This window comes from Falco punctatus (assembly GCF_963210335.1).
Source record: "Falco punctatus genome assembly, chromosome: 11".
Taxonomy (NCBI): domain Eukaryota; kingdom Metazoa; phylum Chordata; class Aves; order Falconiformes; family Falconidae; genus Falco; species Falco punctatus.
This window is the reverse complement of record NC_137591.1, coordinates 30,179,065-30,193,333: the sequence shown is the minus strand read 5'-3', so window position 1 is coordinate 30,193,333 and position 14,269 is coordinate 30,179,065. Positions and strand designations below refer to the sequence as shown.

Here is a 14,269-nt window from a genome sequence, read left to right as displayed (position 1 = left end):
TGTGTTATTTGAAAAAGAAAAGTGTTTCCCCCCTATGTTAGAGTAAGAGAAACCGAGGTAGCGTGCATAAGAGAAAAAGGGCTCTGTAGCAGTTACGCCTTAGTAACAGCCCTTAGTAGAACCTCAAGCATCTTTACCAGCTCATTCACACTCAGATGTTGCCCAAAGGGTTTGTTTATTAGTGCTGCTGAGGCTGTGCACCAAATATGCTCTGATTTGCACGATAAACCTTGCTGGTGAGCGATGGGTTAGTGCCGGGCAGGGGCTGGGTGCCAGCGGACAGGGGTAATTACTGCTCCTTGATAGATCTCAGTTTAGGGGGGGATTTTTTATGTTGCCTTTTAGAAATAAAGCAAGGAAGGCCAACGCAGCAAATCAGTCAGGGTGAACATCTCGTCCAAAATATTTATCTATAAAGATACATACACACACAATTCACACACCGCAGTTATTATAGTAGGAGCCTAGTATCCACCAGTAATATACATGACAAATAATTTATATACCATAAACCAGCACTGAAATACACGCTCTACTTTCTCCTTTATGGCACGGTAAATTAAACCTGTTAGCTATGTGCAGGCTTAACATTAATTAAAGTTTTACCGACCAGTTAGGGTATTCAGAGAAGATATAAAATAAGATAACCATGTTTCTGACCGGGCTGCTTTCAGCTGCGTAACTGCTGATTCCTTGGGCAAGGCATCTGCCTTGGCTTTCAACACTGAATGGGAGCAAGCATCGCCTTGAATTCAGACCTGTGCTTGCTGCTTTGGTGCTTTTAAGAATTGCACTTTGATCCACAGCTGCTATTAAGGGTGCAAACTGCTGGGTTTTAAAGTTTTAGCAGTAGGCTCAAGCTAAGCTGTGGGTCTGAATGGGCACTGAAGCTGGTGGGGCCATGTGTCCCAGGCAGCAGCAGGTTCAGCCTTGATGCTGCAGCAGGATGCGGCCAAGGTGGGGTTTGCTCAGGCATTGTCATGGAAATGTGGGGGTTTGAGTCATCTGCCGGGTGCTGGCATCCGGGATCACCTGGGCTGCCCTGGGGACCATGCCAGCATCCCTGGGGGGCACAGGGCATGAAGAAGACCTGTTGCTCTGGAGGTTTTAGGGACTAAACAGAAATGTAGGCACTAGTGGAGGGGGGTCAAGGGGTGGTATAGGTTGCGTGTTTTAGGGTGAGCTGAATAATTTGCGCTGCCTTGCTCTGTACTGGCACCGCAATGGGATGCGAGGCACCTGCGTTTGGGCATCTCCATTCGAACCTGCACCTTAACCATAGTTTTCATTGCGCTGCTTCCTCCCAGTACATTGGATTAAACCCGAACTCACTCATGCCAGAGGAAAACCAGGTACCACTAAATCCCAGATGCCAAAAAACCCCTCGATTCAGCTCCAGATATGCAACAGCCCACCTGCAGACTGCAGCAAGCCATCTGCCCGTGCTTGCTGGAGGCTTACAAATTCACGCCGGTTCTCCCAGCAAAGCCAGCTAGCTACCTGTGGTGAACTGGGCGAGGGCTGGCCGGCTCTCGTTGGCACCCCGGAGGGCGCTGACGGCGAGGCGGTAGCGGGCGCCGGGACGCAGGGCCTGCAGGGAGTACTGGCTGAGGGGGGGCTGCAGGCGGAAGGTGGTCCTCCCGCCCTCCCCGTCCGCCAGCCCGTACTTCAGCAGGATGGCGTCCACCTTGGCACGTGGCGGTGTCCACTCCACGAAGGCCACCGTGTCGGAGACATCTCGCACCAGGATCTGCGTTGGGCCATCGATGACTGTGGAGGAGGGGGGAAACAGGCACCTGTTATTTTGGGAGGGTTAGATGGGGCAAGGTGGCATCTTTGGGGACACCAAGCTTCAGGCATGCTTCGACCTGACCTTTGGAGTGGCCTGAATTAGCATTTGGGGATAAGGCAGGGAGGTGGCATGGGCAGGAGACCTGACACCCTGCCCCAAGGTATTCAGAGGGTTTGGTCTTGATGGGTTGCCAGTCCCTTGTCCCAATTTCCTGGCTCTTTCCTGAACCCTCTCCACTTTCACTGATGTCTCTCCCGAGCTGTGGGCATCAGAGCAAGGCCAGCAGCTCTTTCACTGATGCCCTTTACAGCTGTAATGCAACCCGTGCCCTTCCCTCGAGCTGGTTGTAACAATTCCTCCCTGGCTTTTTCAGGTGACATCTCCCAGGATAAAACCTCCTACGTCTGACTGTGGTCCACTTCCTTTGCTCCTAGATAACTGCTTGTACTTTGCAATGTGTTGAAGAACACAGTTTTCCTTTGTGCCCAGCTCTTTGAGCCATTCAGACTGCTTTTATCGATGATCTCCTTCCTCTCAATTTACTCTTGTCTGAGCCTTTCCATCGCTGGCAAAAGTTATCAGCAATGATATTATGTCTTTTGAAAGGCGTTGACAATGTGTTAAATAACGTGGGGCCAAGGACTGATCCAAGCATCAAGAACTGAGGCACATCTCTAGAAATGTTCCTGTTTCGGTGCCAGCTCCTGGTTTGTCGTTAAGCTGAGGGATTGGCTTGTAAAGCTGTTATGTCTTAGCTGTGGGGAGAGAAGAGAAAATGCAACTGCTCTGGTGAGTCTTCATAACTAGCTGGGTGCGGGGCTGTGGTGGGTGTCTACCAAAGCCTCTCAGATAAAGGGGTTTTAGTTAAATTCATACTGGGGATCTACTAGGAGATCATTTTGGACATTTCTGCTTTCTTTTGCAGAGAATTGGGCCCTTCCCTCCTCCTCATCTGGGAACACTTGACCTCTGCAAATCATGGGCTTAAGCCCAGGTGATGGATGCTTTGAGTCCAGCAGGACCTCACTGCTGCGCAGGTGGATGGATGGGCCAAGCCCGGCCATCGCTCCTGTGCCATGGCAGCACTGATGCCTGGAGCCCGCCGGTCAGCCCGTTTTATCACTTACATGATCACAAGGTGGGTGAAAAACCCCACACTGGTTCTGTAATTCAGGCTATACTGCATGCAAGTACATATTAGAAAATGACACTATATAATAAGGATGTTCTGAGTGCTGCACCCCAGGGTGGGAAGTTCGGGGGAGATGTGTGTGGGCAGGGATGGGAAGGACCAGGGAGGGTTAGAAAAAGACATGTGGGAGAAATGGGAGCAATGGGGTGAGGTCTGGGGGTAAAACAGCAATGGAGGAGGGAGGACAGCTGGGAAGCATAGTGTTTAAGTACAAGCTGGCTGTCCAGCTTGGCCAGGACCACATCATGCTTATCCAAACCCTGAAATCTCCAACTACTTCATGTTGTCCAGTCATCCAGGTGATGCTGGGGAGCATCAAGTTCTAGTTAGCTGTGCAGCATAAATCCATGCTTTTGCTGCTCGATCCCAGCACAAGGTGCTGAGGCAGGGACGAGGATGATGGAGGCAAAGCTATGGGGTGTGCCCCAGAGGAAGGCAGACATACCAGCATGGGGACACCTTCATGGAGCAGGGAGCTGGGAGCCCACCACTCCATCTGCGATCCCCTGCAAAGTTAAACTGCAGAGTCTGAAGTACCAGCCTTTATTTTTTGCTGTCTTCTTAGGGAAAGGAAGGTTTGGGCTTGACCAGGAGATGTCTCTGTTAAGCCACTTTGAGCTGAGCATGGAGGCAAGGCAGGAGGACTGTGCCGAGGAAGCTCAGACCTGCAGCAAGCTGCTGCTGGTGGAGGGTTGCTCCCTTCGCTCTCACTGTTGCCTCAAATTAGCAGCCCGAAGAGAGCATCACCTCGTTATAACCCTCTGGCGGCTATTTAAATGCCGTTTCCATTCACAACAACTTGGATGGAGGTAGACATCTGCCTGGCTGCCAAGGCAGACTGCAGCAGATCTGACATGGAGAGCCTTTTCTCCCCCGTGAGCTCTGCCCATCACCACATCTCCTTCGGCAAGGAGAAGATCCAGTTGAATTTCCTTCAGCCTATGGGGTGGACCAGTGACCAGCCAAAGAAATTGGTTAGGAAGGGACGTGCTGTTGCTCCTGGCTCCATGTCCTGCTGCCTGATTTGCCTGAATTGCTGGGAGTAGAGGGTGTTTAGTGGCACAAAAGCAGGTGGGAGTTTTAATCTGTTATATATGTGCAGGCGATACATTTAAAGAGATGTTTCTTGGGGGCGTTCAGCCTCCAAATTGTGAGATTAGTGGAGAAGAGGAATTTATCCAGCTATGTAATAACAGTGGACCCAAGCCTTCGTTCCCAACCCCATTAACCTCGCCACGGTTTCTGTGCTTGCAGCACTTTGGGAGGGAGAGGGACGAGATACCGCATGAAGAAGCTGTTTCTGCGATGCACCTGTAGCTTGGGCAGTTGAGTTGTGCTAGTTTCAGCCCTGCCATGCAGTGCTGGGCTGTTCTTGCTGATGGGACCTTATTTTGGGGGCCAAGCCCTGGGCACTGCCGTGCTGCCCAGGGTCAGGCTCACTCACGGGTTGAGACGCTGTCAGAGGTGGGAGGGCTCCTGGCTTGTTCTTTCAGGGCCACCAGAGTGACGGTGTACTCTTCCCCCGGCTTCAGCCCTGTCTGGTTGAAGGTGGTGACGGTGCTGGGGAGCTGAGCGATCACACCGCCCTCATTATTCTGCCAGGGAGCAGAAATAAGCGTTAAAAAAACACAACCGAAAAAGCTGGTTTGGGGGGATTGATGCATGGTGAGAAGGTGGTCCCCACGTTGCAACCTTCCCTGCCCAGCCCTGCATCCCCAAATCGTGTTGTCACCCTGGCACATTCCACTATGGAGGTGCAGAAACCCCGGGTGAAGTCACCCACCAGCATGGAGCACTCACATTGCTGGGCTGAGAAATCCTCCCCCATCCCTTCTCTCCCCACCCCTAACTTCTGTATTTTGCCATCTGCGTGTCTGCTGTTCTCCAGAAGAGAAAAGACAATAAAACCAAAGCCTGGGCTAGACTCCTTTTCCTACTATTCAGGTGCCAGGAACCTTCTGTTGTTCATATATGGGTATGAAACAGTAAGGTCTTTATTTTGCCATCCCCTGCTTTTTACATCTCTTTATTAAACTCATTATACTTTGTGGTTTTGCTCTGAAAAACTGTAAGGCTTTAAGCAACTGCAAATGTCACCTTTCCTGCCAGTGTTTGGACAAAGGATCTTTTCTTGCCGCTGTCTTCACTAATAACACGCTAAACAAATCTTTGCACATAGCTCTCAATTCATATTAATCTCTTTTCTCATTAAACAGGAAATCTTCCATTTTAGCCATAAATTGCCACCTTACCTTTCCTAATTTTCTTTTATAAATCTGTCTTTGCTTCACCTTTTTCGCACCCCATCCCCAGCACATGCAACTGACAGGCAATCCCTGCCTGACCTGGCTTCTGGGGGGCAAAAGCATCGTGGGGACCACAGGAGGAGGATTGCTCTGTGGGAGGGTGTGAGCAGCCTCACGGGGATGCTGAAGACCAAATTAGCATCCTCTTGCCCAGTTTTTGGGAAGACAGAGTGAGCTTTGATTTTGCTTGTAGAGGTTATTTGTGCTGCTGCTGTTATAACTCTCTTGTTTTTAGTCTCTGGGACTTGGTTTCAGTTTTATTTGGGGTGTGGCAACGGTTTAGAGTCTGCCCGAGGCAGTGATGCTTCCAGGCAATGAAGGAGACAGCACCCTCTGCCTTATTTTAGGAGAAAAGCTGTGATGGAGACTCAGTGAATCCAATTTCAGCAGTCAATAAGCAGGGGCGTGAGTGTTCACGGTGCAGGACCATGCGCTTGACCGACGGGTGCAAGAACCTCAAAGCCCAAAGAGCTGCATCCTTTCCCTGCTCCAAAAACCTGCACCCAGGAGCTGCCATCCTTTTGCACCTTATCTCTTCCTTGAAATCTTGAAATGTTGCTGTGTGGTTTTAAGTGTAAAGCTTAAAAATGGAAAGGAGGGCCAATGGTTTGTATTTTTGGGCTGGCTTGAGAAAAACCTATCGTTTCTGACCCTGCAGGGAGATGTTTGCTTCTATCCCGGTGATTCATCACCCTAAAATGGATCTATCCCCATTTATCTGCTTCAGGGGGATGCTGTTGAGCTTAATTCCTGAGTATCAGTGAAATGCTGGCAAGATAGCTACTTTTTGTTACGAAATGCTCTTCCCGGATGTTGCCTTATCATTTGGGCTTTTATCCCACTGGTGAATGAAAATTATCCTGGAGTTTGTACCTACAGTACCTGAACTTTGACTTCTGACAGAATTTGTGTGTAGATGTACCAAAATTGCATCCTTCCAGCCTTTTTTGGAAATGAGGGACTGAGTTATTTAAAGCACTTGGGCCCTTGCTTCATGCTGCATAATGACCCTTTACAGTTAAGAGCATTTAAAACTTTGGGGCCAAGTTTTAAAATTCTCCTCTGCCCAGAGCTGCCTTTGACTCCAGCAAGGGTTTTGTACAAGTGAAAACGTCATAATTGAGCACTTAATCAGCATTTCTTTTACTGCTGGGGCTTGACTGCTCTTGTAAAGAGGCTCTATATACAATTGAAGCTATACTTAGGGCTAAATGGTGTAGAAATTATGAATATAGATGAAATACTTGATGTACAATTTTTGTTGCCATGCATAGAAAATTTGCGATATTTAGGGCAACATTTTAATCCTTTCATCTTTTCTGGCACAATTTCTACCTGTGATTAAAATTCCGTGGCAGGAATTAGCTGTGCGTGTGACTCGGGGATGCTGAAGGTTGTTGTCTGAGAGCCGGCAGCTGCTTGGTTTGAGCCGGGCTGCTTTGGGTAGCTTAGCGTGCAGAGAGCAGGGGCGAGGGAGAGGAGGAGGAGGAAGGGTCGTGGGAAAGGATGTGGAAGGAAAAAAGGGGTGTGTGTGTGATGGCAAGTGGCAGCAAGGCTAGAAGGTTTATTTATTTATTTGCCTTGATTTTATTGGGGATTTTTTTAGAGAATGTGTATGTGTTGACACCAGACTACTGGGGAACCTGAAGCTGGCAGTTGGAGGTTGAGGTGTTTGGGGCTGTCCGAGGCGAAGCACACAAATTGCAAACAGAGGTCAGGTTTGTGAGGCGGGGGTAACTGGAAGCTGATTTAGGATCCGTTCGCTCGGTGTTTTTAGGGTGACTAGGTGATGCCATGCATGTGGCGGCGGTACCTTGGGGATGAAGCTGATCTCCCAGCCATCAAAGGGGAAGGAGAAGGGCTCCCACTGCACCTCCGCTGTCGTCTCTGTGATGGTCTTGAACATCAGCCCCTGCGGCGTGGCGAGGTCTGGAAGGGAGCAGGGTGGGTGAGAAGAGCAGGAGGGGTGCTGTCCATCCCCACCCTGCTCCCTGTGGGTATTTCATTATCTGGGCAACAACAATGGGGAACCTTTTGGTAGCTGTTAGCAGAGCCCCTTTGTCCCTCCTCAGCGTGGGTTGGGGGGAGAGGAGGGAAATGCCTGGGCTGCCGGACACCGCATTACTGTGCACACAGGGTGAGCGATGGGGTTGCAAAGGGGGTGTCTGTATAGTTACTGTGTTTTCCCCTGCCCTCTGTATCTTTATTTTCCGAGGAACCTTTCTGCAGGTTGCCGTTACACCTTGATATTCCTGTTTTCCTCTGTGCATCACAGTCCTGGTCAGGACTACGTATGTCTCGATGCACAGAGGCAGCCCCTCTTGCTGCACTATCACCCATGTCATGGGGATTCACCATGGGCAACCCATTCAGGAGTGGGAGGATGACCTTTGACTTCTGCAATGTATTGTGATATTTTCTATGAGGAGAAAAGTGTAATATTTTGGGCCGTATTCTGGGGGCTTTTGTCAAACACTGAAAGTTTCTTTGATTTTTAATCATTCAGGTTGTCATCCAGACTAAGTCTTTCTGCAGAGGGTGGACGTATTTCCTGCTTTCCTATATTCCCATACAAATATAAATGGGGATAAAAATATCCCCATTTTTTATTATTATTTTTTTTTTTGAAGGCTCAAGTTTCTACTGCTAGAAGGTTTTTGTGGAAAATGCGAGACAGCTTGAGCATCACCTCTGGTTATCTGGTTACCAAGTGACAAGTGCGGTAGGATACTTACTGGTCATCACCTTGGAGGTAACAGGGGTGCTCAAGACATCGCTGATGACTGCATAGATGCTGATGTTGTAGGCAACACCTGGCTCCAGCTCTGTGATGGTGATGCTGCTCCAGTCCCCGGGCACCCGCTGCTGGAGCTGGGTGCCCCCTGGCCCCGCCGGCTGGTACGAGATGACATACTCGGTGGCTGCCCCGGGGCTGTCCCAGGTCAGCTCGATGGAGCTGTCGCTGATCCCCGTCACTCGCAGGTTTTCAGGAGGAGCCACTGATGGGAAGGGCAGAGGTAAGGAGAGCGTCAGGGTGTGTGTGGCTTATCCTCCCACCCAGCCATGGGGAAGGGTGTGTGGGTCTGCTGGTGGGACACGGGCGTGGGCTTTGGGCTGGGGGTTATGTGCTGTCTGTGGTTGTATTCAGTGCTATAGCAAGGCAAAGGCTCGGGAGAAACTGACTGCAGCTGCTGTGGCACCCAGGGTTTGCCACTGATGTTGGGATGGAACTTGCTGGCTTTTTGCTTGCCTCGCAAACCTTTGTCCATAGTGTCTCTGGGGACAGGGACAACAGGAAGGTGGTCAAACTGCGGGGCCTGAGCAGGTCCTGTGTGACATGCTCTGCTGGATGGGAGTTTCTCCCAGGCTTGATGGTGCTCTTAGGGGGCTCTGGGAACTCTGAAGCCCTTGCTCATACGTTAGGGTCTGGCTTTCCCCCTGCACGCCCCCACTACCTGCTGAGCAGTCCTGCCCTTCATAGCCTTCCTCGCAGATGCAGAGACCGTCCTGGCAGACCCCACGGCCGCTGCAGGCGTTGGGACAGTGCAGCCACCCACAGTCCTCCCCGGCATAGCCCTCCCGGCAGATGCACGTGCCGTTGGCGCAGTGGCCCTTCCCTGAGCAGTCGTGGGGGCACCGCAGCTGGGAGCAATCCTCCCCGGCGAAACCCTCCTCGCAGACGCACTCGCCGTCCACGCAGAGCCCGTGGGAGCCGCAGCCGGCAGGGCAGCGGAGCTGGGAGCAGTCCTCGCCCCCATAGTCGTTGTCGCAGATGCACTGGCCCTCCAGACAGACGCCGCGGCTGGAGCAGCCCCGGGGGCAGCGGGGCTCGGAGCAGTTGCTGCCCGCCCAGCCCTCCATGCACACGCAGCTGCACGACTCCAAGCTGAAGTTCCCGTGGCCGCTGCACTGCGGGGTGTAATCCAGCTGCCCTGAAAGGAGGCAGGACCGAGGGTCAGAGCCCACCAGGTGGGAGGTGGGAAAAGGTCAGCGTTGGTCCTGGGTCAGCCCGTCCATGGGCGGTGGGGAGGGGGGGAGACGTGTGGGGCAAGCATGGGATGACCCTCTGTCTGATTCAGCAAGTCCAGCTCTGGGGAGCTGGTGGATTTAGGGCTGGCAGGGGCAGATTTGGTGATAGGGGCTCATGGTGGGGTTTGGGTGGGTCTCTAGGAGTTTGTCTGTCCCCTCGGGAGCGCTGGCCTCCATAGCTATGGGTGCCATCAGCCTTGTTGGGGTGCAAGTGCTCCCTTTGGTTTCTTTTCAGCTCAGCTCCCAGTCGATGGGAACTTCCCTAGACCTCTTACTGGGAAAAAGCCTTCCTTGGCCAAGCTCTCTGCACCAGCCGTGACTCCTGTTGTCTCCTCTCCACCCACTGTTCCTTTTTACAGGTGAGCAATCCCTGTCTGCTCACCCTCTATCCTACAAGAAGCCAGTATATACCCAAAGACATCATCTTCATCCCTATCCTGGAAAGCCTGATTAGCATGGAGCCATTGGCTTTGCACAAAATATCAGGGGTTTGGGTGTGCTAGGGTTGTGGGAAAGCAGGGAAAGCATGTGGCCACCATGGCCACCACCTCTTATGTCCCGCTTTTATCCTCAGCAGGGTTCAGTTACATGCTGTGCCAGACAGACCCATTTGGGTTACCTTGCAGGACGCTTCCCATCTAAACTGCAAATAGTGGGAATGACAATCAGGGTTTCTTCAGATCTCAGTCTCTAAAGTTATCAAAAGGAGAGAGGATGCTTGTAAGTGTGCTGGAAGAGGGCGGCTTTCCCTGGGGAAACGCCTTGGGTGGTGGGGTAGGGATCCCGATCTCCTTCGCGGTGCAGTGAATTAAAAGCAGCTCCAGTAAAAATAAATGAAATTACTCCAGTTTTAGTTCAGTGCATCTGCGACTGGAGTGGAGACTCCAGCGAGCGATGAATGTTTAATGGGACCGCCTGCCTTTCTGCAAGTAACCCAAATAGGCCCATCAGAGTTTCAAATTAATTCCTTTAAAACAGTTTTTTTCCCACGGAGTTTCCTAGATTATTTTAACCCTTGCTTTGCACACACTGGTGGCACGTATGTGTGTTTTCTGTTTTGTCTTAATTATTAATGCAGCTGATGACTGTCACATGGGGGGGGGGGAAGGGGGGGCTGTGGGCTAAGCCTGCGGCTGGAACGGGAGATGTCAGACCGAGCCTCCCATTTTCTTCCTCCTCAACCCACACACCCTTGATCCAACTCTGTTGACCTGAGTGTGGGTTGCACCTGTTTCATTTTAATGTGTCCTAGTTGGGGTACCACCGGAAAAATTACACTAGTAGCTGCAAAACTTAAAAAAAAGCACTGGGTACTGGGGGGAAAATGTTGATTTTGATTTTTCTTCCTCCCTGTTGTTGTTCTTGGCCTGAAAAGCAGGCCCTGGAAAGATGCCCTGCGGGGCTTTCCTTGCCTGGTGGCCTTTTCCTGCAAGGAGCCCTGGTGTGTCGGAGCCCCAAGCAGGGCTGGGCCGTGTGAAGAATGGATGCCCTTTGGGACAGTCCCTTTTACCAGCCTCCCCAAGATGTAAGGAAAACCATCACTATGATGGCTCCTGTGCTATCAAAATGCAGCCTCTAGCCCAAACCTTTCCTAACCCACCTGATTTCAGCTGCATGTTTCTTCCCTGGCTCTGAGGAATGGCCGTGGTGAAATGAGAGGCTCAAACCACAAATATTTCCATTCAGATGAAATATCCCATTGATGGTTTTGTGCCTTTGTAATAGGTTTTGTTTGCATCTTTCATGGCAACAGAAGTTATTCCCTGGATTTCTTACTCTTCTTATTTTTTTTAAACTCAGCTTTTCATACAGATTCACTCCTCCTACAGAGAAGATGAAGGGGTTATTGCCAGCTCCTGCGGTGCTGCCTTTAGCCCAGGGACAGCTTAGGAGAGCAGCAGCTCCATCTCTCCTCCCTGTCCCAGGAGCAGTGGCAGGTCTCTAACAGCTTTGCAAAGACTGCAGGGCTGGGAGGTCACCCTGCCCACCCCTTGGCGGCTCTAATTTTGCCTGTAATGGGGCTGTAGCTCTGGCCATTACAGGGTTTCTGCAAGCAAGTGGGGCATGGAGACTTGAGTGGCCAAATCCCTCCCAGAGGTTTTCCTGCCTCAGAGGACCTAAGCTGAACTTTTCCCCTAAAGCCGCAGCCACATCACAGGTGAACATGGGTTTCTCTCTGTTGCCACTCTGAGTGGCATCACCCGTTTTGTATTTATCTCTCCTGCCTTTTGCTTGAACCCTCAGTCCCCAGCGAGCGCTAACAGGATGGCATTACTACCTGTGGCTGCATTTTCTTGGCAGCAATTGGAGTTGCATTGGTCCCGGAGCATGGAGACCTCCCTCTCCAGCATCTCAATTCTGCTCAGCAGCTCCTGCAGGGACGGGAGGGAGGTGGAGCACTTGCAGGCCTGCTTGGGCAAGTTTATCCTGTGGGTGAAGGTGACCTGGCTCTCGCTGTCGGAGGTCTGCTCAGCGTATTCTGCCAGCCGGTCGTCTTCTGAACTCACCTCCTCGGCCGAAGACTTGAACATGGACGAGCAGCAGCTATCCAGGGGGATGTTGATGTTGTAGATGTGGTGGAAGACCATGGGCTGCTCTTTGATGGGTGGGCTGCAGTTGGCAAGGCCGCCTTCCTCATCCACCATCGGCCTCTTGGCCGGCTCTGTTGTCACCTCCACCCTGCACTCAAAAGGCTTGAGGATGGCACCCAGCAGAAGCAAATTGAAGCTGATGAGCACGTTCCTCAGGACCGAGTTTTCACTGTCAGTCCCCATTTTCTTGGGAGAGGGAAGAGCCTTCTAAGCCAGCTTTGGTCAGCCAAGCGCGGGGAGGACCTGGGGACACAGAAGAAAAAGAGCATGCTTGGTGTTAGCCCTGAAACTGTGCTCAGTGCAGAGAGGCAAGTCCTTCTGGGCAAAGCCATCCAGGGAGATGTGGGGCTGACTTGATGCACACTCAGTCCTGCTGGTGTTGATGGAGCCTAAATCAACCCTACGTGGAGCCTGTGACCTGGGGGGACACCCTGCCATAGCCCTTGAACAGTGACAGAGGCAGATTCTTGTTGCTATTTTTTTTTGTGTGTGTGTGTGTAAGGAAACAGTTGATCTGGTACTAACAAAGCATTGAACAGCCACGTTTTCAGCAGAAACACCCTGCATGGGACCTGCCTTCAGTGCCAGATCAGTACAGTGTGTAGGGTCCAAAGGGTTAAAGTATGGGTGACAGTGACACATCCCTGCACTCTCCTTCGGTTGTCTCCTGTGCCCCAGGAGCTGCGGCCAGGGTTGCTAAGCTTCCTCCAGTAGCTATAGGAACGGTAGCCTTGATGTTAAACACCGTTAAATTACAGGCAGGCTCCAGCTTGTTCAGGTCCATGCTCTGAGCAGACAAATCCCTCCCGTTAAAGTGGCTTCACACCCTGCCCATGCTCTGGATTACAAGTTAACCTTGCCTTGATTTGGGACAACACAACTTCTTGTTCTGGTATCGATCGCGAGCCCCTGGATGGTAAGCCAGCCTCCGAGAACCGCATTTATCTCCAGCCTGAAATCAGCAGTGCCAGCCCAGTTGTGCTGTGGATGGATTTGGCCCCATTACTCTTGCTGGGACCGTTATCTGCTGACCAATACTTAACTCCAAGTGGTTTGCCATGAGGAATCACCACCGGGTCCGTCACAGGACAGCACAGAGGCTGTGTCTGCAATGTCATTGCACCCAAAGATACTGTTTGCCTTGTGCTTTCCCTGCAGGCCAGGTGGGATTGCTGGAGTGTGGCTTCTCCTTGGGCACATTGTGCCATGGTTAGAGGCTCTCAGCTGAGCCCTGGCACTTGCTTCGGTGTCAGGACAGCTAATTAAAGATTTCCAGCTAATGGCTCAAATGCTCGATTGGATTTCTTGCAGCATTTTAGGATGGATTGTAAATCACCCTGTTTGTGGTTCCCTACCTGTGTTGCGTTTGTAGGACCTGGACTGGTGAACGCTGGAGATGTGCTTTGTGGTTCTTTCTGCACCAGCAGTGTAAAAGATGCAGCAGGCACGTTACATCTGGGCAACAGGCTCTTTAAAGTGCTGGTAAAAAGATGCAATGAGCTGAGGATTACCAAAACTCCAAGAAGTTGTGGGGTTTAGGTATTACTCAAAGCCAGGACATGCCTCTTGCAGTGTCCAGCCCTAATTCATAATTAACTTTAATAACTCTGGTTTTAGTCACATTAATAACTCTGTATTTAGACTGTAAGAGGGCTTAGCCATTTGTACAGGTTCAAAGGCTACAAATAAGCCCATAGGACTGTCTGGGTTAAGAAGGACTTTACACCTCAAGAACTTCAGAGGCCCGAGTGCTGCGGTGACGTGTTTGAATGGGACCTGCCTTGAAGGGCCACTACATGGAGAGCTGCAAACTGCCAGCATCTGCCCACTGCAACGTGATCCTTCTTCTGGGACATCTGAGGGCAAAAGGAGATAAGACATCAACCTGATCTGACTCAGCTGCCTATTGCAGTAGCTCTGATACCAGTTGCTAGAACTGGGAAACAGAGGTGGAAAGGAGCGGCGGGTTGAGTGTTCCCAGCAAGCTGCCTAAAGCCAAATCTCCCAAACTGCATTTAGTACAGACCCTGTAGGGTCTGGACTTGGGGTTTCACATCTGCCCCACGCGAGGACATGCTGGTCCTGCAGAGGTGCAGGGCAGTGATGGATGCTTCCAAATTACTCATCTGGGATCTTCTCCAAACCATGGGAGCTGGTCTGGCAGGGTGGGTGCTCTCCCAGCCAATACTCCAGCAATTTAGTATTTGGGTTTTTTTTAGGGTGGTGTGGGAGAGGATAACAGTGCCGTGTTCGACTGTGATCCACAGCTGAGCCATGCTCGGGGCTGCTCACTGCATCTGACTGCTGGTATCTGCCAGTGCCATAATCCTGAGCAATTGCTCTCCCTTACTCGTAATGA

General features: G+C 51.3%; 1 protein-coding gene and 1 long non-coding RNA gene across 7 annotated transcripts in view; one reads left to right on the top strand and one right to left on the bottom strand.

The window, feature by feature from the left end:
* TNR (tenascin R) overlaps positions 1-14,269 on the bottom strand; it is a 78,062-nt gene that overhangs the window by 18,760 nt on the left and 45,033 nt on the right. For both annotated transcript variants that reach the window (XM_080407522.1, XM_080407523.1), the window contains exons 2-7: positions 11,598-12,153; positions 8,746-9,222; positions 8,026-8,289; positions 7,104-7,219; positions 4,429-4,579; positions 1,501-1,770 (exon numbers count right to left, since the gene is read on the bottom strand). In XM_080407522.1, coding sequence (XP_080263648.1) covers positions 1,501-1,770; positions 4,429-4,579; positions 7,104-7,219; positions 8,026-8,289; positions 8,746-9,222; positions 11,598-12,093 — 1,774 coding nt within the window. In that variant the 5' untranslated portion in view covers positions 12,094-12,153. The remainder of the gene's footprint in view (positions 1-1,500; positions 1,771-4,428; positions 4,580-7,103; positions 7,220-8,025; positions 8,290-8,745; positions 9,223-11,597; positions 12,154-14,269) is intronic.
* LOC308071711 overlaps positions 1-14,269 on the top strand; it is a 93,734-nt gene that overhangs the window by 34,540 nt on the left and 44,925 nt on the right. For 4 of the 5 annotated variants that reach the window (XR_013931279.1, XR_013931280.1, XR_013931281.1 and 1 more), the window contains 6 exons: positions 2,166-2,581; positions 2,718-2,930; positions 7,068-7,234; positions 7,921-8,012; positions 8,097-8,307; positions 9,555-9,678. This is a non-coding gene — a long non-coding RNA (uncharacterized lncRNA). Of the gene's footprint in view, positions 1-2,165; positions 2,582-2,717; positions 2,931-7,067; positions 7,235-7,920; positions 8,013-8,096; positions 8,308-9,554; positions 9,679-9,893; positions 10,040-14,269 lie in introns of all 5 variants that reach the window. The other variant, XR_013931283.1, reaches the window with a different exon arrangement.